This window comes from Thrips palmi, unplaced genomic scaffold (assembly GCF_012932325.1).
Source record: "Thrips palmi isolate BJ-2018 unplaced genomic scaffold, TpBJ-2018v1 HiC_scaffold_5, whole genome shotgun sequence".
NCBI classification, from domain to species: domain Eukaryota; kingdom Metazoa; phylum Arthropoda; class Insecta; order Thysanoptera; family Thripidae; genus Thrips; species Thrips palmi.
Genome location: NW_023144632.1, coordinates 7,004,865 through 7,025,386, shown reverse-complemented (window position 1 = coordinate 7,025,386; position 20,522 = coordinate 7,004,865). Strand labels below are relative to the sequence as shown.

General features: G+C 45.0%; 5 protein-coding genes across 7 annotated transcripts; 3 read left to right on the top strand and 2 right to left on the bottom strand.

Annotated features, from left to right (window-relative positions):
- Positions 1–6,264: 6,264 nt before the first annotated feature.
- LOC117651128 (transmembrane protein 192) lies at positions 6,265–9,646 on the bottom strand. Its single transcript, XM_034394910.1, has 7 exons — positions 9,169–9,646; positions 8,794–8,937; positions 8,587–8,703; positions 8,396–8,510; positions 8,080–8,244; positions 7,870–7,978; positions 6,265–7,775 (listed from the first exon to the last, which is right to left on the bottom strand). The coding sequence occupies exons 1-7, from the start codon at positions 9,205–9,207 to the stop codon at positions 7,637–7,639; spliced, it is 828 nt and encodes a 275-aa protein (XP_034250801.1). The 5' UTR covers positions 9,208–9,646; the 3' UTR covers positions 6,265–7,636.
- A 306-nt stretch (positions 9,647–9,952) lies between these two features.
- On the top strand, positions 9,953–14,697 carry LOC117651127 (transcription elongation factor B polypeptide 3). Its single transcript, XM_034394909.1, has 9 exons — positions 9,953–10,110; positions 10,627–11,644; positions 11,736–11,887; positions 12,115–12,299; positions 12,435–12,526; positions 12,610–12,809; positions 12,941–13,090; positions 13,183–13,348; positions 13,529–14,697. The coding sequence occupies exons 1-9, from the start codon at positions 9,967–9,969 to the stop codon at positions 13,606–13,608; spliced, it is 2,187 nt and encodes a 728-aa protein (XP_034250800.1). The 5' UTR covers positions 9,953–9,966; the 3' UTR covers positions 13,609–14,697.
- A 107-nt stretch (positions 14,698–14,804) lies between these two features.
- Positions 14,805–16,644, bottom strand: LOC117651130 (single-stranded DNA-binding protein, mitochondrial). The gene is made up of 4 exons (XM_034394915.1): positions 16,483–16,644; positions 16,066–16,144; positions 15,502–15,621; positions 14,805–15,373 (listed from the first exon to the last, which is right to left on the bottom strand). The coding sequence occupies exons 1-4, from the start codon at positions 16,495–16,497 to the stop codon at positions 15,114–15,116; spliced, it is 474 nt and encodes a 157-aa protein (XP_034250806.1). The 5' UTR covers positions 16,498–16,644; the 3' UTR covers positions 14,805–15,113.
- Positions 16,645–16,896: 252 nt separating this feature from the next.
- Positions 16,897–18,734, top strand: LOC117651129 (RNA transcription, translation and transport factor protein). 3 transcript variants are annotated; one of them, XM_034394914.1, is made up of 5 exons: positions 16,897–17,082; positions 17,391–17,612; positions 17,706–17,801; positions 17,904–18,064; positions 18,138–18,734. In XM_034394914.1, exons 1-5 carry the CDS (start codon positions 17,022–17,024, stop codon positions 18,339–18,341), a joined length of 744 nt encoding a protein of 247 aa, XP_034250805.1. In that variant the 5' UTR covers positions 16,897–17,021; the 3' UTR covers positions 18,342–18,734. The 3 variants fall into 3 exon arrangements, with proteins under 3 accessions (XP_034250805.1, XP_034250804.1, XP_034250802.1); XM_034394913.1 differs by lacking the exon at positions 16,897–17,082 and adding an exon at positions 17,133–17,284; XM_034394911.1 differs by lacking the exon at positions 16,897–17,082 and adding an exon at positions 17,151–17,308.
- Positions 18,735–19,414: 680 nt separating this feature from the next.
- On the top strand, positions 19,415–20,486 carry LOC117651131 (mediator of RNA polymerase II transcription subunit 22). The gene is made up of 3 exons (XM_034394916.1): positions 19,415–19,762; positions 19,846–19,946; positions 20,030–20,486. Exons 1-3 carry the CDS (start codon positions 19,663–19,665, stop codon positions 20,261–20,263), a joined length of 435 nt encoding a protein of 144 aa, XP_034250807.1. The 5' UTR covers positions 19,415–19,662; the 3' UTR covers positions 20,264–20,486.
- Positions 20,487–20,522: the final 36 nt, after the last annotated feature.

Below are 20,522 nucleotides of genomic sequence, written 5' to 3'. Positions count from 1 at the left end.
TTCATTACTCGCCCCAAATTGCGCTGTGTCATCGTACATTTCAGTTTCCGCAAACATTTGCCTCCCGCTTGTATCGTTTACTTAAAAGTTTGCGAGAAGTTGCCGCTTTTCGCGCCAAGGAGTAGGCAGCCCGCAACCCGCCGCGCCACGCCGCGCCACGCCCCGCCCCGCGCCCCGCCCCGCCAGACTTGGCATCGATATCCGGCCCGGAGCCCTCGGGGAGCCCAAAGCCACCGGTTTGAAAGCGCCGCGCAGCGCGCAGCGCGCCATTCGTTGTTCGTCATTATTTCTCTTTTCGAATCAGTCGCTTTGGCGGACCTGTACATGAGTCGCCGTTTTCCGAAGCAAACATGGACCGCGCGAATGGCGGTGTTTCGAGCGTGAACACAAAATGCGGCTGCGCGGCCACTACGCTGCTCACCGATTCAGTCAAAAAGAAAGAGCAGCACGCCGCGCGGCCCGTCAGTTTACACCGCGCGACAAGCAACGCGTCAATTATTCGACGCGGACCTCGCCGGATAATAACTTTCCCACGTCGGACCGTGTGAAAAGTTGCGCGCGAAAACACACCCATACTCATTGGCTCTCAACACACACACACACACACACACACACACACACACACACACACACCACAACACACACACACACAACACACACACACACCACATCCACGCAGACATGCAGAGTAGTGAGCCTCGTGTTGACTCGATCAGGCAGTTAGCGATGGGCCGAGGGCAGGCCGAGGGCCGAGCCAGACCCGCATTGATTCAATAAATCTGATGAATCGGTCCGGTCGGGGTCGGTCCGGACGGTCCGGTAGGCCGGCTGTTGGTCAAACAGGCGAATTGGGAGTCGAGGGATAGGAGGTAGGTTCGTGGTTCGCGGTGCAGCACCGAGGCTGGAAACTCACGGACATCGCGGGAAGAAAGGTGGGTGGGATGACAGGGGAAAATGACAATTAAGTTCACCTTAAAATAAGCATGTCAGCCGATGTTGCCTACGTGCATGCATGCTTGCCTACATCTACGGACCTCCGGGGAGGGCACTGCTTCGCTCGCTCCCCCGCCACTGCAAGTTATCTCGGAGACGCGAGAACGTCTTCGCCCGCGGGTTGCCGTTGCCCGAGGGCGGAGGCCTAATTCGGGAATTAAGAGCTCCAGAGACTTCAAAGCGCCAAGTCGCAGTTCTTCTTCACATGCAGATCGGGCCTTTGTTTGGGCGGCCCAGGGCCTGCCGCGCTGCCCGGCTCGGCAGACAAAGCGCCGCCCAGCGCCGCCAAGCGAAGCGCGTTCGCCTACTTCATTCTCCTTTTTATGTTGATTCAGATTCCAAAGAGGGGAATTATTCCTCTCTCGCTCTCAGACTCTTCATTGCGGCCCAACTACGGCCGGGGCCGCAGAGCCATGGTCCCGCCATGCATGCCAGACGGCGGCGCGCGCAAGGACTTGGTCACCAGATTTGTAGGCGACCAGGGACTTGCCGAAATAGTCTGCCAACTGCTCGCACGCGCCTGCCAGCCGCTGCCAACGGTGACTCCTGCACGCCTGCCACCAGATCCGTCTAGCGCCGCACGCCCTGCCACGCCCTGCACGGCGAAGCCCTGCCAGGCCCCTGCCACGCCCTGCCACGCCCTGCATGCCCTGCCACGCCCTGCCACGCCGTGCCACGCCCTGCCACCAAGCCCTGCCATGCCCTGCCACGCCCTGCCACCAAGCCCTGCCATGCCCTGCCACGCCCTGCCACGCCCTGCCACTAAGCCCTGCCTTGCCCGTCAAGAGCGAGGGTTACTTGCACGACGTCGATGCGACATTTTCCACCTGGGAGCGCGGCTTGCGCGACGTACTCGCTGCCAAAATGAGCAGTTTGTCGTCCCCACGATGCAGCCTGCAGAGCCGGTCGCAGGCGACACCAAGCAAGCACGCACTGATGAGAAATTCACCGCGCGACCTCGTCTACACCCTGCTAGCAGGCCACCATGGCCACCGCGTGGGGCGGGGTGAGGGTGGAGCTCCAACCTCACCCCGCCCCACGCGGTGGCCACGGTGGACAAGTTTCTCCAGGCATGGCGAGGCATGCCTGGTGCACCTTGCGCACCTCGCGGTCCATTCAGGCGAGCGGAGTACACTGCGAAAGCCTGCAGCAAGCCGAGGAGTGGCGTCCCGACGTGGGAAGGAGCCAGCAGGCAGCGCGACCCCGGTTAAAAGCACTGAAAAACACTTGGTGAAATTTTAATCTGGGAACGGGGGCGCCGCGCCGGCCGAGCCGCGCCGATAGAGGCGAGATGGGACGAATCGGCACCAGGCCCCGCAGCGCCCCGCAGCGCCCCATCCCGTGTTTCCCAGGCACTGGTACACTGGTACCCCAAATCGGGAGTGCCTTTCCGATATCCTGGAGCGAGAGCTGGTAGTTTGCGAAGCGCGGCAGCGCGGCAAGGAGTGTGGGGCCGCGCCGCGCCTAATTGGACCCAGAACGCAGCGACCAACGCAGCGCCGCTCCGGATTCGATGGTGTGTACTTTAAGGAAGCACCCCGCCCACCCCCCTCTCTTCCCCCACGCGACCTCGGCGCTCGTTGCTGTAAGCTTCGCGGGGGAGCTTCGAGAAGCTTGGCGCAGTGGGGAAATTTGCCGGCACTGCGTTCATAAATTATGTATCTTTTCCATGCATACTACCCGGCCCGGCCCGCCCGGCCCGGCGCACCACGGGCACCGCGGGCACCACGAGGCGCCCCGCGAGCCGGGCGGCAGTGCCTCGCAGTGCCTCGCAGTGCCTCGCAGTGCCGTGGCCCCGGCACGGCACCTCCCCGACGGCAACTTGAGTGGATGGGTATACGGGTGCTCCTGGGGGATGCGATGGCGGCAGGGAGGGATACTCGCTGACGGGGTCGATGAAGGAGATAAAAGAGAAAGTTTGGGCCGCTCGCCACGGCCCGGCCTGTCCCGGCCTGCAGGGCCTGCCCCGAAGATCCTCTGCTTTGGAATATAACCGCCGCCCCCTCCCCCCCCCTTTTCTTCGGGGTCCGCGACTGGCATTCGAACACGCAGAGCGCGCAGAGCCGTCCGCGGCGCTGCCGGCGCGCGGATCTTGTCCAGCGCATCTTTTGTTCGGTTCCGCCAAACTTTCCTTCCGTGTGGAGGGGGGAGGGGGAGGGCCGGTCACGTCCTGCAGCAAAGGGGCGGACTGGGATGAAAAAATATGCCAAGAGGCGAGCTTCGCGAGGTTTATAAATGGGATTCGAGAAAAAGGGGTGTGGGATCGAGAAAAACGTGTTTCGAGGGCCACGGTGGCGCGATACAGTGATCCCCTGATGCTGCTGCGCGAGATGCAAGGAAATCAGGTCAGAAAATGTTTATCGAATCCGTTTTTGCCTCCTTAATGAGGAACAGGAGATGGTGCAATCAAGCCCGCTGCTCATACCCCCCACCCCGAAACGTCCGAGCCACCAAAAAAAAGGAGCGGAAATCCCAATCCCGCTGGAAACGGTGCATCGTGTTCGGAGGGCTGGGCGGGGCTTTGGAGGGGGGGGGGGAGTTAGTCCGGCGGGAGAGCCGATATGTAATACTTTTCTTTCCCTTGTTCCGCTCCGCCAGGTTCTGCCTCAATTTTTTAGTTAATCCCGCGACGTGCAACGCGCGGGCGGCGGCAGGTCGCGGAGAAGTGAACCAGCCGTGAGGCCCCCGTCCCTACTCCTCTCACGGAGAGAAAAGATACACAAAAAGACGAGCGCGCGCCTTAACGGTCTGAAATTGATGGTGTTGACGGTTCGGCCGGCTAACGTCTGGCAGCAACAGGGAGGAACGTTGTGCCGCGTAACGTGCCTAACGCGAACACGGATCGGCCTGGGATCGGGCTCGCTCCGTCCCAGGAGGGACCACGGGGGGGCCCACGGGGGCCGCCGGCGGTGGGCAGCGCTGGCAAGCGCGTTGCCTATGGTCGACTTTCTTCATGGCCAGATGCAAAATATTACTGTTGTTCTTATTGGGATGCACGTCCGAAATCAAAGAAACACAACTAGTGTTTAACCCGATGGAGTTTCATCGCTCTGGCATCACAAGTTCAGCAAAAGCGCATTCTGATCAGGTGCAGTATGCCCTCCAGGCTCGCCGGACAGATTGCACACACTCTAAACCATCGCATCACGCTCAGTAATCGTGGCAAGGGATTGAGGCCCGGTCGTAGCCGGTCGTAGCCGGTCGTAGCCGAGCGACTGACAGGCGCCCCCACACCTCAACACGTAACACCCGAAGCACCCTCGCCTTGCCTTTGACATCGCGCGACGCGCCTGTTGTGCATGTGATTGGGCGGCAGCATGGCGGCAGCATGGCGGCAGCTAGGGGGCAAGGCAGGGCGAGGCAGGGCGAGGCGGCGCCCTACCCTCTCCTCCACCACAAGCCAGCCACTAAGCTGACAACTTGGCCTGGTGCAGTGTCTGCAGAGCAAACGGTCCTTGGCCCGGAAATCAAACGCGGTGCTTATCTGGCACTTCCGCTGAGCAGCGCGCCGCGCAAGCCGCGCTCACAGTGTACGCGCCGTACACGCCCACTCTCGGATCGCAACAAGAAGTGGGCCACGGGAAGTGGCCGAGAAACAAAGCAGTTTCGGAAAATAAGTCTCTTCTTCCGGCGGAGTAGGGAGCACGCCCGTGTCAAGCCGTCACCCGAATAAGTCCCCCCTGACGCGCGCGGCGCGCGCGGGCTTACCATTAGACAGGAGGACGACGGCGAGGATGAGGACGAGCAGCGTGCGGCGGTCGGGGCGCATCTCGGCGGCCCTGGGCTCGGCGGCCCTGGGCTCGGGGGCCCTGGGCTTGGCGGCCTCCCCGCACATGGCGCTGGCGCGCATTCACATATCAAACCGCAACTGGTTGGTCTGGCAGGCTGGCGCGGCGCTGTGGCGGTGCAGCCTCCCGGATGCGCCTTTCCGGCCGACTCTAGTGTTTATTTTTTTATTTTTCCTCTTGACACACTTTGCGTATAATCCGTTTCACGCGGCTTGCTGCGGTCGACTCAGCCACAGCCACACACTGCTAACACAGGAAAGCCCAGGCCGGCTGGACGCCAAAATGCCATCCTCCGTCCTGCTACTCCGTCTTCGAGGGCCTGGCCTCCACTGCAGCACTGACATCCACGGGGAACGGCACAGCGACGACGACGATGCCGATGCTCGGCGTCAACGCGCTGGCCACACTACAGCAGCCTCACTAACGCTCGCGTGGACACACTGTGTCACACGGGTCCGAACTTGGACGGGAGAACGAGCCAGCACGACGGAAGAATTGCCTCGCCGGCGACACGCCGCCGGGTGCGAGGGGTAGGCTCGAGGTGGTGGCGGAACTGCGCCAGGCTTCGCGTGCTTCGCTAAGCTGCGCGCCACGCGATGTCACGCACGACGTCGCTCCCTCGGCCGGGCCGTGCGCTGTGCTGTGCGGCGAGGTCTGGTCGTCGGAACGCTTCGGGGCGACAACCGCGCGGGAACTGACTGAACACTGGCTCTGGCGCTGCTCGCGCGTCCGCGTCGCTGTGCTGCGCGGAGGGGCTCTAGCAGACCAGGGAACGGTAGGGAAGGGAGGGGAAGGGGCGGTAGGGGTGAGAGTGGGGCGGTAGGCGGACCGCCTGGCCCGGCTCGGCAGAGCCCAGCATAGCCCCGCATAGCCCGGTCCTACCCGGCCCTCGTCCCTTCTCTCCGCCCCCGCCTGGTCCTACCCTCCTGCCTTGCCCTTCCTCAACCGCTGGCGCCCTTCCTACCTCGTGCAGCCCAGGACAAAATGACCATTGGCCTCTAGCGCGGTGGTGTGGTCTGCGTGTGCGGGTGTCTCGGCATCATTTGTGGTCCAGTCATTGATCGCAATCGCAACCAGCATCACATGTCCCTGTAGGCAAAATACACACAATCGCCCCTCCTGTCGCGCACTCCTTAAACCGTGCCTCGGCCAGGCGGGCTGAGCCGAGCGAGTGCCTCGTGGTGGCTCGCTACCAAACAGCGTGCGTGCGGTGGGCGTCTCGGCATGGCACGCGAGCCACGACCTTTTAACTAGAGACAAGGCTGTTACGCACCGACGTTGACCCATTATCGTCGAACTGCCAAGAAAATAGGCTATTCCTCTCTTTCGCACTCGCGGGAAATCCTAGCCTCCCTTGTCATTCGGTGACCTGAACTCTCGAGGGAACTAGGGAGAACCATAGTTTATCTCCACACCAACTTTTTCAATGAATTTTCGTTTCCACATCATTTGTTGAGGTAAGGTGAATCAAGTATCTTGATCGTTTTCAATTATTTATTTATTAATGTATCGATAGGAAAATAAAAGAATTATTTCATTTGCAGCAGAAGCCCTTTCCCAACACATACATAATAATGAAAGATTTGAAATAAAAGATATTCTTTCATTTGACCCTTTCCAAACTAAGCAGACACAAATGTGGTTTGGTGCCTACGAAACTTGACAGATCAAAGTAACTCTTGAACAACAGAATCAGATTCCAGCTATATGTAATACTGAACTGGTTGAGAAAGCCTAAACATTTGTAAAAGGGAAGACAAACTTGCAGTTACTAAGAGGAAAATAAGGAAGAAAGCAGTTAAGACAAGATGTCTATTGCTCTTTGAAAGACTGAAGTAAAAAGTTCATAGCAGGCAAATAGCTCCTGCATAATTTCATTAACATAACCACAGATCTAAAATTTCTTGATGAAAATGTCTAACACTTGTAACAAACCAAAGTTTCATTCTTATAAACAAAAGGGACTCTGATTTGTCTTATCAATTAACTCAGTACTATAGGGGTTCCCATTTCTATTTTGACATCTCTTCTACTTTAGTAGTAATAATTTATAAAGATGACATTGTCAAACACATTTTCTAGAGGCATGTTAGTCATAAACAGCAATAAAATAGCTTATACCACATACTAAATAATAGTAATGGTTAATTAACAGTTTGCAAAATCACAAATTTAGTAATACAACAAACCTTACTTTTTATCAGTCTCATAAGTAAGAACAGTATCTTACATTCTGTATTCATGATCCCAATTTCATGCAACAGCAACTAAACATGACCAAATAAAAAGTTAACATTTATAACAACAAACGCTATTGACACTTATGAGGCATTTTGAGGGAATATGTATGTATCATAGCAAGTCACAAAGGACAAAACTGCATACATTTATTTTCGAATCGATGCTTTATGAAAGAGTGCAAAAGACCAGAAGTACCATGATTGGCAGCTCATATTGGCAACTGCGTTGGTCTGATACCCCGTGGCAGTTTTAAACAGAGTTGAAGGGCTTTTGTGTTTTGCCCATTTCAGTCCATCTTCAATACCACACTACTCTGATAATGCCTTGCCGTCTTATATGCCAATGATAAAAACAGTATTTGTAAGAGCAGAGATACATATAACTTCACTTAATTGATATTTGATAGTCTGACTATTGCAAACACATTTCCGTCACATAAGATAATCAACACAGCCACCAATTTTTTGGAAAAACAAAATACACTTTTTCTGTTAACAATGGCACTATTTCTAGTCACAACTTAGGTAATTAACAACACAGTAAAATAGGATACATGAAATAGACCTCACACTGCTCCATTCTTGATTCTTGAGAAGCAAAGTGAGGTAAAAAGCTCATGTGCATTCAGGTTCCACATGGGACCTTGATGAAAGCTGCATTATCTTGTGGTTAAGCATAGCATTGTGTTCTTTCAAATATCTAATCAAATCCGCTTGTTTTGCCAGGAGATCATGAATCTGTTCATTTGGTTCTCTGCGCATAGATAAAGCAAGGCAATTGGTGAGATAAACATGTCCAAAAGAGCAAGACAACACAAATAGAACAAACATAAATAATACAACAATACCTGTAGCCAACTTCCCCACCAGGAAAGCTGTCACGCACAAAACTCATCATCCAATCTTCCCTTTGGACGTCAGGAGGTGGTCTTGTCTCATTGAACCTGCGTACTTTCACTGGAAACACATCAGAACAGACAGAGAGTAAGATAGCATTAGGTACTAAGAAAAGATAAGACAAATTAAAAAACAGTACACATGATGTCAGCAAACTGTACCTAAGTATGTCATTAGAACTGGAATCAGTATACCAGTTTCTAAAGTCATAATAGCCCCGATCACATTGTTGGGAGAAAGGGATGATGTTTGAGACATACATCGCTGTTCCAGATCGCCATAGACATTGTGATAAATAGATGTTATTACCAGTAAAACAGCATTCCCTGTAAAAATATAAAGAATGACAAAGAAGTCAGACCTACCAAAGTAACATATTCATGTAATTAACTGATAAATTAGTTAAATGATTCATAAAATTTATCCAACACCCAATGTTTGGGCAGAACACTTGCTTAAAGTTGTGCTAAAACTTACATAGAGAAATTATGTAAAATGGTATTCTAATGTGGGCCTCAGTCTGTTTGTAAAAGTCCAGATAACCATTGACTCGTAACATGCGATGTTTCAATTTTAAATGCTGATGCAAGATCTGAAAAAGAAGCTTTAATTTTATATCTGGAATTTAAAATGTAAGGATGTTACAATTTGACTATATATACACCCACCCAGCTGATACACCAGTAGGCAGCATGAATGTACACAAGTAAAAAGAATGGTTCACATTTGTATCTGAATTCTGGCCACAGACAGAGAAGGACTATTATTGTCACCTGGGTAAGTACCTATAAAATAGAGAATATAAATAAAGTAAAATTGTATCAAAATATTTGACTAGAGGCAAATAAAAACATGGCGTAACTAAGATAGCTTACAATGAGACATAGCTTCAACATGACTGGAACAAAAGTGTGCAACTTTCGAAAACCCCCAATTTCATCGGACCCATGGAGCGGTTGAAGGCCTTGAACATCCTCATCATCCCCATTGATTAAACCATCATTGAAGAACACTCCACCCTGAAAAAAATAAGGACACAGTTGTGTAGCCAAACATGAAACATGGCATGCCCTGATAACGATAAGAATACAAGAAAGTAAAACAAATACACCAGAGTCAATAAAACTATGGTATTATACAAAGGAGTTTTAAGATCACTAATAAACGTAGTATTTGTCCCGCATCTTTCAAAAATACAGCTTTAAAAACATTGAAACAGTGTAGCGATAGGAAAAAACTTAAAACCATACCCCAGCAGAGGTGTTGACCCTCCGTGTCAAGCTGACCATTCTTGATGGAATATTCAACTGGAAATAAAAAAACTACAACCGTGCGAAGAGGGGTAAACTAGAGTACAGTATCATAACCCATGTATTCATGAGCCGAAACAAAGTTTGGTATTCGACGAGCCGCAGTATTGCCGACCAAGTGGTGCACACACTTAAAGCCACAGACAGGTTCTTAGAAGTTAGCTTTAATGAATCTACATTTCCAGCTAAGGTGGCCAAAGGAACAAACAAGCACAACGAGCACAACCAAGATTACTCATAACATGACGGAAAAATTATTTTGTTGTTTTTCACACGGAGTCCGTTTAAGCTAGTATGAGAAACTGCTAGTTCGCAAAACCGTCCTACAGTTGTCGTTTTTAACCATATCTGTCCACCTATAACATCATTGTGAATGCCAAAAAGTAACTCTATACAATTTTCGAACACTTATCATTCCCATTCAAAACAAAGCGTATAATAACATTGTGACAACATTTGACGCCGGATGTAAAGTAAGTAAATGCTCATACATGCTGCAAGTAAACTAAACTTTCAAATGGTTTGTTGCCAACTACTGTGGGTTCGCGCACGCGCTTGCCTCATCCCATTTCATGATTGAACTTCCAAAAGTGCCAATTTCATCCATTCATGAGCCTCTCACGATTATTTTGAAACTAATACCGGACTCTTTGAAAATTACTTTGCGGTTTTATATAGCACCCTGTTGCTTCAAGTGTTAGCTACCCGGTTCGCGGCTCGCGGAAAAACTAGGGTGCGATGCGAAACAAGAGGGCAGTGAATGAAGGAACAGCGAACAGCTGGCATTTGGGCATTATCAACATGTCGGCTGCAGAGTCGGTAGTTTCCTCAATACAACATTATCAAAAAAGTATACAGAAGTATCATGGAAATTCTTCCAGGGTAAGGCCCATGGCACGCTCCTTCCCCTGACACTCTGTCTCGCTGTTTACGTTGGTTCTTAGGTCAGCAATCGATGGGACCTGTTCACATTCAGAGCACCAAGGACTATCATGACGTCCAAAACGTTAAGGAAGAAACAACTTTTTTTTTTTCGTGGACCCATCTTTAATTTGTATTTGTTTGTGATGAATATGGTCGCTAATTTCTGGCTACTACCATTTTGAACTTTGTGTTTTCTGTTAATTAATTTTCCTTGGCTATCAGGTTGAGTCTGTAATAACGTTTCCTGCAAGAATTGTTTTATATGAATGTTTGTCATTTATAGAATATTTTTGTTTTGATATGATAAAACCAACAAGGAAACAGTTAGCCTATGCATTTATAGCTTGTGTCAATTTATTTGTGTTTATAAATACTTAAATGTAATGCTGACAATGATTTCTATTTTAACTTTCTTGTTTACTTTTTTTTCAAAAATGTGATTCATGTGTTGTCGTTTTTGTTGTTTTTCTGTAGATTCTTCATTGTATCAACAGATTGTATCAGTTACCAGTGACAGTACAACATCTGCAAGACACTGGAGTAGGGAAAACAATCAATTCTCTAAGAAAAAGTGAGGGTGAAGTTGGAGAAGCTGCTCGGGCCCTTGTTTTAAAATGGAAGCAAATGGTTGAAGATGAGCCTGAAAATGAACCAGATAGTACCACCAATTCACATGCTCATTCAAGTTACAATGGGGACTCTGAAAATGAAAGTAATGGTGAAAGACTGTATAAGCGAGGCAAAGATAAGACAGAAAAGTCATCAAGAGATAGAAAAGAGTCTCCCAAGCATGACCATGGAAAAAGTCAAAAAAGGAAAAAGGAACCTGATTACAACAATCAGAAAGAGAAGAGACACAGAAGTGAGAATGACTACAGTAGCCATAATTCAGTTCCTAACTCAGGAGGAAATGTTGAAAGTGAAGATGTTTGTTCAGATGGGGAATGGCATGCTAGTACCTACAAGAATGGCGATACTAATAGTGATGATGACAGTTGTTTTGGAAATGGTCTCACTAAAGGAGAAAGGCATTTAAGTTTAGACGAAAATGCACTTTCGGACCATGATGCAGACAATGATCATCTAGCTCAATCAATAGACAAAGAATCCTTCCACAGCAAAGAAAGAGATACTAGACGACAGGAAAAGTCTAATAAGAAAGAAAAGTCTTCGTCCCATAAGCACAAAAGTAAGAGCTCCTCCAGCAGTTCAGACAAAAACAAACATTCATCATCTTCCCAAAGCGCCCACAAGGAAAGTAAATCATCATCATCATCAAGCAGTAGTAGACACAAAGATGACAAAAATATGTCAGGTTCAAGTTTTAAGAAAATGGAAACCAGTGTAACTGAAAGAAGTGAAGACAAGTCAAAAAGCAAGGATAAAAAAGAGAAGCATAAAGAAAAACATCGGAGCAAAGAAGACAAAAAATCCAAAGATAAAAAAGAAAAGATAAAGAATGAAGAAGAAGATGGAGTAGATTCATTTTCTGGTGAGAGATTCTTTTAAATTATTCTTTTCTCCTTGTGCATGAACTACCATGTGTGTTCCTTTCAGCAATTCACTTTTGTATATGTTTGCAGGCATTGGTTTTGGTGAGGCGCTTGGCATGATGTTTCCACCTGAAAAAAATAAAAAGAAGACAACATCAAGTATTTCATTTTCAATGTCACCTTCAAAAAAGAAATCTAGGCCCTCTACCAGCTCTGTTGACAGGAAATCACAGGCAAATGAGGTAAGAGAGAAGCATATTATATTATTATTAAACTACAAACCTATCTATCAGTTGTATTCTTGATCCTTACTATTATTAGACTGAATTTAATATTAGTGGTGAATACTGAGAACCCAAGTTCTTGTATCTTTGCTGAGTTAGCCTTGGCAAAAAGTTCATATGCCGTTTAAATTTTCCATGTCATGCTCTAATGCTCGTTTTGGATTGTCTTCATCCATTCTTTGCAGGCCAGGCATAGCTCTTCATCTTTGAACATTGGGCAATCTCTTGAGATAGATGCGGATTATGGACTTCCAACCCTCAATCCAAACTACAAACCTTTACCTCAGCCTGTCTTCTATAATTCCCCACCTAAACGATACCAGACAGAGGAGGACGATCTATCAAACATTATGTACTCCAAAGTTCAAAGGTATAGTATTGAAATAAAAAAAAACATAACAATTTTTTAGTTTTTTAAATTTTGTAGTTTAATGTTTTAATTTTGTAGTTTTGATGTTTGTTTGCTTTTTGTTTATATTTGCTTATCATACCTTGTCATTTGCAGAACCAAAGTTTTCTCAGGAAATAAAACTGGATACACTTATGTGCCTTCTCTCTTTGAGTTATGTACAAGAGTCCTGCAGGAAAATATTGATGGTAATCTTAATCCTCCGTGTTACATTTAACATATTACTAGTATTTAAGAATTTGTCTTGTACCTAACTTGTTGATTGTAACAGCTTTAGAGTATACTGGAGGTGTCCCTTTTGACCTACTTAAGCCTGTTTTGGAAAGAGCGACAGCTGAGCAGCTGTCCACCTTGGAAGATTATAATGCTTACTTGATTGAGGATACTGATGTCTTTTGGGAATTTCATTGCAAGAAAGAATTCCGTAATAAAAATCGTGAGGAGATGGAGACATGGAGGGAAATGTATGCGGTGAGTTATGTTCCCTTGAGTTTCTCTTCAAGAAACATCAGTTGGACTTCTGAGAGTTATTCTTGACATTAGTTTTAATGTATTTGCGCCTAATCATTCTTTGAAAAATGTGTTTTGCCATTTTCCCACAGAGATGCCAGCAAGAACGTGCAAGTAAACTTAAGTCCCTCACAGCACATATTGCTGCTGCATCTAAAGCAAAAGAAGAGCCAGTGCGGAAGACAAAATTAGCTTACATTGAGGGTACAGTCAAGCCACCCCGGGGTATTGCAAGAAAACAGGTATTTGGTTACTCCTCTAAGGCAGCCTCTGCACTTATCCTTTATCTCCCCTCTTTAACTCATTTTGGAATTTTCAAATGTTTCTATCACAGGCAAGATATGGCACTGCTCATGCATCTTCTTCTTCAACTTCAAAGCAGGATTCTTCTGCGATGGGATCATCTTTCACAGGGAGATCCTCTTCACTGGCATCGACAGGTCCAGCTGTATCTGTGCCAGCCCCTCGAGGAGCTGGTGGTAGTTCCAGCTCACAGTCTAGTGAGTTCTTTTTTTATTTTTTATTGGTTTTGTGTAGCATACACACTATTATTGTCATTAATTTCTCATGCACAAATTTGTTTCTGTTGGTATTTATTGTGGCTACATCTAACAGTGCTGTCTGATTCCAAGGCCCCACACCTGTGCTTGTACTAAAGATAAATCTTCTGTGTGTTGCAGGTACTTGCAAACCAAAACCTAAAGCTCCACTTATGCAGAAGGCTCTGCAGCTCATCAAATACAATAGATTCAAGCGATGATTGCCCTATAATTTTAGCATTTGATTTATTGTTTCTTACCTGTGGATTCAATTTTGGAAGAGTTGCTTTACCAAAAAAAAGAAAAAGAAAAAAGCAAATCAATATGTTTTTCCTTTTAAATATTGTTCTTTTTTTTTTTTAATCTACAAATCCTATGAGATTATGGAACTAAAATTACTCATTGGTATTGCTGACTAGTGTGTTCACAAGTTTTACTGTCTTCAGAGGAAATCGATTTAGCTCTAAGGCTATTTTTTAACAGCGGCAATGTTAACTGAGATGGGACATACGTATTGACTAGTCGAACATTCTATATTTACATGCATATGAACTGCAAAACTATCTCTATTTTCAAGGCTTGTAAACCCTTGCTGCGGGTTATGCATGTGCGGATTGCATGCATGCAAATGTGATAGTCCATTAAAGACTTCAAGTGAATCTGTTGTTACCACCCTAAAACTTGTGGAATGGGTGGTGTTGACAGATTTTGTGATCTGTCTTTGCTGTACATATATTTAGTCATGCTCCCCTTCTCCCTTTTTGTCCCTATTTTATGTATCATTTGTTAGACCAGCAATGTGCCCTAAGTTTATGTTCAGCTTGAAAATTTGAATGATTTGTGTGACTCTAGGAAATGGTGATGGAAATCTTAAACTTTTAAGTCACATTGTTTGCCACGTCTGATGTTTTTAGCTCATACTTTTGTTTTATATGTATTTATGGTTCTGGCTTTAGTATTGGGGTCAGACTTGTTTACATGAATCACATCCATTTGCCAGAGCAACTATTATTATCCACATGTGTCTCGATTTAGTTCACTTCATTCTCCCTGGTTTAACTCCGTATCAAATGGTATGATTTATCAGGAAAGAAAGGCTGTGACTTATAGTTAATTGCATCCTGATTTTATCACCACCACACCAATCTGTTGATGTTTTACAGTCCTACTGTTGCTTATTCATGAAGATTAGGAAAAGTTGACCAGCTTTGAAAGTTACCTCTTGTGGCTCTACTACAGTGCTGGTCATGGAAAGCTACATCACGCTGTTTGGTCCAGATTCAATAAAGAATTTATTCCACTCTGCACAACTTTGGAGAACTTTAAGTCCATATTAGCCTTGAATCCTGCCTCAGCACAAGCATCTTCTTTTAATCAGACACGAGTGAAACAAAATGGAGTAAAGAGTTGACAGAGAGACTTCTTTACGAACAATTTATTACAAACAATACACACGATACAATCATTCACGGTCCCTGCTGTACAGCTAAGTTCAGTAAGAACAAAACAAAAGACAGGATAGACTTCAGCTTACTGATGGCAAATATCATCCATGTATAAGTAAGATTTCATGACATACGTTCTTTGGTTCTGAATACTATTCAGCACTTCTTACACAGTAAGTTGCCATGAAAGAACCAACTACATTCAAAGTTTCAATAAAAAGATGAAAGCCAAAGTGACTACTTATGCTTAGCACACACCAACAACATTCATTAAAACATTTCTATCCAGCTAAGCTCTCTTTCGTTTGTTCTTTTGGTTCCTCTCCTGTCTTTCTACTCTTCTCTAGGAAGACAATTTGTTCTGCAATAATAGCAGCCTGATTAGAATGGAACTGTTTTCCATCTTCCGTGCTTTCTGCAGCTTTGTACGCTACACGACCAGTGATGTACACACGCTGCCCTCTGTCTACATTGTTGAACACAAGGTCACCCAAAGTTTTCTTGACAAAAAGAACTTTGTGCCAGCATGAATATATTTTAGCTGTAACAGAGAAAGAAAAAACCGTTTGGAAACTTCCTGTAATTTTACACAGCATTTAAATGATAGAAAAATGAAGCTTCACACCACAGGCAAAAAAAAAAGGCATGCTTAAAGAACCAACAACTTACTAGAGCCATCCTTCAGTCTCACACTTGATTCGGTATACAGAGGAAATGCAACTGCCTCATTTGCGCCAATTTTCCTTGGTTCGGTGCCAACTCTTCCAAGCAACTCAATGTGATTAACATCTGGAAAGAACACAAAATTGTCAATTTTCACTGTGGAAAAGAATGACTTTGCATTGTACTTCAACTGAGAAAATTGAACAGAACGACTTGACATGGAACTAGCAACACGAAGTGAAGAGTGTCAAACTCAACATTTCACATTAAATGTCTTTGCATATGTCAATGATTGACAGAAAATAGGAGTTTAGCACTAGAGCTTCCACAAAACAAGAACTTAGAGCATAAATTACACTATTTACAGTAGACACACTCTATCATATTTTGGGGAACATTAAGAACGCATTCCTGAAGAAATGAGAAGAGCTCCAACCTCGCCTTGAGGCTGGTTACAATACTGTTTCACGGATCTCTTTCATTGCCTCAGAAACTAAGGAAAAATTAGGTTAAACTCAAATCTCCACAGTAGGCAATGTAGACTAAAGCCACCCCGAAGGTATAACTTACATCTGCCGTTAGAATAGGCTCGTGCTACGTGGGCGGCAGTAAGCGAACTTGAGCTCGATCTAACAGCTTGTTGCAACACCTGGAAACAAATCGACGCATATTCAAAGCACACTTGGATAAAAAGAGCAAAGGAGGCAACGGATAGCGGTGAACTGGCCACTGGCGCACATGGGAGCTAACCCCACTTCGACTTCATTTCAAACAAACTTAACAAAGTGACGTTTACAGTTTAAGGATCAGAAAGTTCAATAAACATGAACGTGACGTGGAGGACTTGAGTAAGCGAAACAAATCTTGATGGGTTAAAACTAGAATAAAATAGGCCTTTCTTAAAAATCCATTCATGATCTACTCCTTAGCACAGATTCACAGAACTTTGAAAGGTGATGTTTGAAACTATAATGAAACCAAACTTACGTTTCTCAAAGCCATGACTGTACACTATTTATAAAGAAATAATGAATATAGTTTGATGTTTTCGAAGGAAATAAAAAAATAATTCCGTTAGCGAGATGGAGGGTGAACGAGAGCAGCCGACCGAGGAGGGGAGCGGAGATCACAGAACCGGATGGACATAGAAGACCGGCAGGGAAGGGAAGAACCGGAAACCCAAATAGAAGGCACTGCAGCGCGCTCCTCAAAATCGATGCCGTTTGGGATAGGTCAACGGCTTTTAATCTGTCTAAGCCATCCTACCAAGGTTTAATCAGGTTTAATCCCAATCTCAGTGCGTCTTGGGGGTGCGCCCTTGGGTGCCTTTACCAACCACAAGAACTGCCGCATGGAGTTCACAGTCTTTTACCCCCTCCCACTCTCACACACACACACACAGACAGACACACACAGACACTCGAAGTTGAGAGGCGCAAGCAAGCAGAAGAGTGAAGAGTAAACCTTGAAACCCAGTGCAACCTGAACCTGAAGCCTTGAGAGGAAAGGAAGTGAACCTTCCGATCATGTTTAAAAGGAAATTGGCCGCCTTGGATCACCATGCGCCTGAATCAGTCAACATCAATGGCAAGTGCTCCCTCGTCTTTGGAGTCTGTAGGCGGACTGTCAAATGCACAGCCGGCTAACCTAGCAAGTTTGTCAACAAGGCGACTGTATGAGTTTGTGGCAGAAACAAACTAGTTCTTGACACTTTGAATGCGACTCGATCCCTTGTCTCTTGGTTTCAACTTGCAGCAGCTGATTAGTTTTCATTGCTCATCACTGCGTTGTTACGTTACTTCCTCAACTTCTGGTTTTGCCCTTTCTTTTTCAGCTTTTTGGGCTGTTTTATTAGACATACATATAATATTAACTGTATGGCTTGTGTGTTGCAGATGAAAGGGAGATTAAAAACTTAGTTTTGTGGTTGGAAAATCAGAAAATCCGGCGCTACAAAATTGAAGAAAGAGGTCCTTTACAAGCAGAAGGCGAACAATGGCGTGCTAACTTTGACAAGTATTGTAGGGATCTTGCCAGTCCCATAGTAGATGGTGCTATGGCAGAAAAACTTGAATGGCTCATTGGTTATGCAATCAGCCTCGAATATGCTGACAACGGTAGGCTTCTTCATTCTGGTTCTTACTTTTCTCATTTTCACATCTCATTTAAATGGCATAATTTTTTTGGATTTTAATTTATGTTTCTTTTAGCTGAAAAATACAGAGGTCAAACAGCACAGAATATTAGCCAAACTATTGTTAATGTACCAAAAGTGGAATCATCAAATCCTCTGGATAATTTGGACTGTAAGTCATTTGAAAAAAAAATTAAATGAAAGCTTGTACCTTTTCTTATTATTAACTTGATGTTTTTGGGTCGTTTTTTTTTTGTTTGTTTCTTTGTCATAGTTGAATCTTCAGATTTTAAGAAGGGGGTTATAGCACTTGCTCAAATTTTAAATATAACACCCCATCCTGATCATTTGGTCACTCTGAAAGCTGTTAGTAAAGTAGTCAGGGAAAGATTAAATCAAGATGCCCTAGATAATCCTAGCAACATCATTGTAAAAGTAAGTTTATTTGAATTTAACTTGTGGATCATAATTTACTTCCGTAATACCAAAACGTGTTTTTCTGTTTCAGGGAAAACCTTTTCCATTTCAAGAAGCTGATCTAGGATTCGACATGGGAGACTATGTCCTGAATGAAGCTGCCAAAATTCTCCGCCTTCTTTACATTCACGATTTGAGAAACTTGCAAACGCACATCAATGAAACAATTGTTGCGGTTCAGTCAATTACCGCTGATCCTAAGACAGACACAAAACTGGGACAAGTTGGGCGGTAGTGGCTCCTCAATCAGTCAGGACTGGTACTTCTATTAAAGTGCCATCTGTATGGATAATGATCAAACTTCTCTATTGTTTTACATTGTTTCCAATGCTGACAAATAAGTAGAAAATTTATTAACTTTGAGAACATTTTTCCATAATGCTTTGTATTTCTGTTTTGCGCTACTACTTTTGTCAATCTTATCGTATCGATTTGTCCCATGCTTTGTATTGTATTTTACTGATCCATCACAGTGGTAGTTTGTTTTAAAATACCTCCATTAACATTACTCTAAGGCCTATTATCATTGTGAAAAGCATTTGTAATTAGATATGCTGTATGTTTATTGACAAAATATCACCAATTAATTCTGCAACAGATATAAAGTACTATAGGTACAACATCTCAAGACAATGTTTTTCTTTACCACAGTACTTCATAACACTACTATTCAACACAGTCTGTCGTCAAATGTTATTCTGTTGAAGTTTTCTCTCGGAACATCCCTCCGAAGGGAGGGGCATTGAATGCACGAGCCAAACCAAGAGCACCAAGGGCTGGAACAGAAGCAACATTTAATATCTTGAACATGGAAGGCTAAAATGTGAGCTTGACAATGGAAAGGGGCAATGACCTGAAGCAAGGGAAAGGATGCCCAACCGTTTGATGCCCGTCGCCGGGGCATGCATCGCCAGATAAGTGCCACCGCCTATTCCATAAGCAGCCCCAAGCCCACGACAAACGATGCAGTCCGGTTTCGGCGAGGCCTCCATGTCCGCTGTCTGAGCGTCGTTTTCGCTTTGCGGGAAACGAAACACAACATATCAGCTCATTTCAACAAAGGCAGAACCTGTCGGTTGGCGTTTCGCAACAACCAGCAACAACACGAAAACGATAACAGTAGCAGAAAGCTGGCAGCAGACGCTCGCCGGTAGTGCAAATAGTGCCAAAGGGTGCCACCACCTTAAAAACGACGAAGAAAATTCAAATAATTCTGAGAGAGTGGCTCATACAAGGTGAAAAATATAAGACTCCGGGTTGGAAAAAACTTCTTATTTATTACCTATGATTTCGTCTTTCAACCATTCACGCCGAGCATGTTCGTGAACTTGCATGTGGATACTTTCTGTGTTTACCAGCAGGGTTCAGTGTTTACGTCGGAGCAGGTAGCGGCACCAGCGGCAAGAGTCAAATTGTACTGAAATTTGTTGTCATTTGTTACTCAATCGTCTAGCAAAACTGAGCATCTGTTTAAAAACATTGTTAAATCTATTTGGAAGTACCTCCCTGTAGTTTGCTATCGTAGTTTGAAGTGATGTTAATGTAACTAACCTAAAATGGCTCAGAGAGGTTTACCTCAGAGCAAAGAAGCTCTTTTGAAATCCTACTCAGCACGTCTCAAAGATGATGTTAAATCTCTTCTTGAAAATTTTGAAGGTATGTAAAGCTATACCTTTTGGAAACCAAATTTGGATTTGACTATTTATCAATTAATACTATCTTTTTCAACCTGCCCACAGAGATTATCAAATTGGCAAAAGGAGAGAGTGATTCACAGCTTAGTCGGATGACTCAGTGTGAACAGGACACATATGAAATGCATGTACGATCTGCAAACATTGTAAGTTCCCTCAAGAGTCTGATCTGCTCCACTGAAAGTGTTTGCGTTGTTTCATTTTGCTAACTTGTTCTGCCCTTTTCTAGGTTCGGGCTGGAGAGTCCCTGATGAAACTAGTGTCGGATATCAAGCAGTATCTTATTTTGAATGACTTTCCATCGGTCAATGATGCTATTACGCAAAACTCAAAACTTTTTCGTCAAAAGCAAAGTGAAGCAGATCAGAAACTTATGATGCTGAGAGATGATATGGCAGCAGATCTGTATGATTTGGAGGAAGAGTACTACAACTCTGTGTATAAGTGTAGGATAGCAGATTAAATGTATGTTTTATTGTGAAGTATGTTTAAATTTATATTCTGTAGAAAAAGAGATTATCTCTCTGGCATAAACTCTTTTTTTAAATTTTCCTTTTAAAATGAATGGCTCACAATGTTACTATTATAAATATCAGTTGCTCCCTATAATGTGTAAATATGTCATTTTTCTTTTATCGATTAATATTTTTTGTCTAGAGGACTGAATAAACTACGATTGATTTTCATTCGTTCGCTTTTCATCTGTGTGTCCTCACACCCAG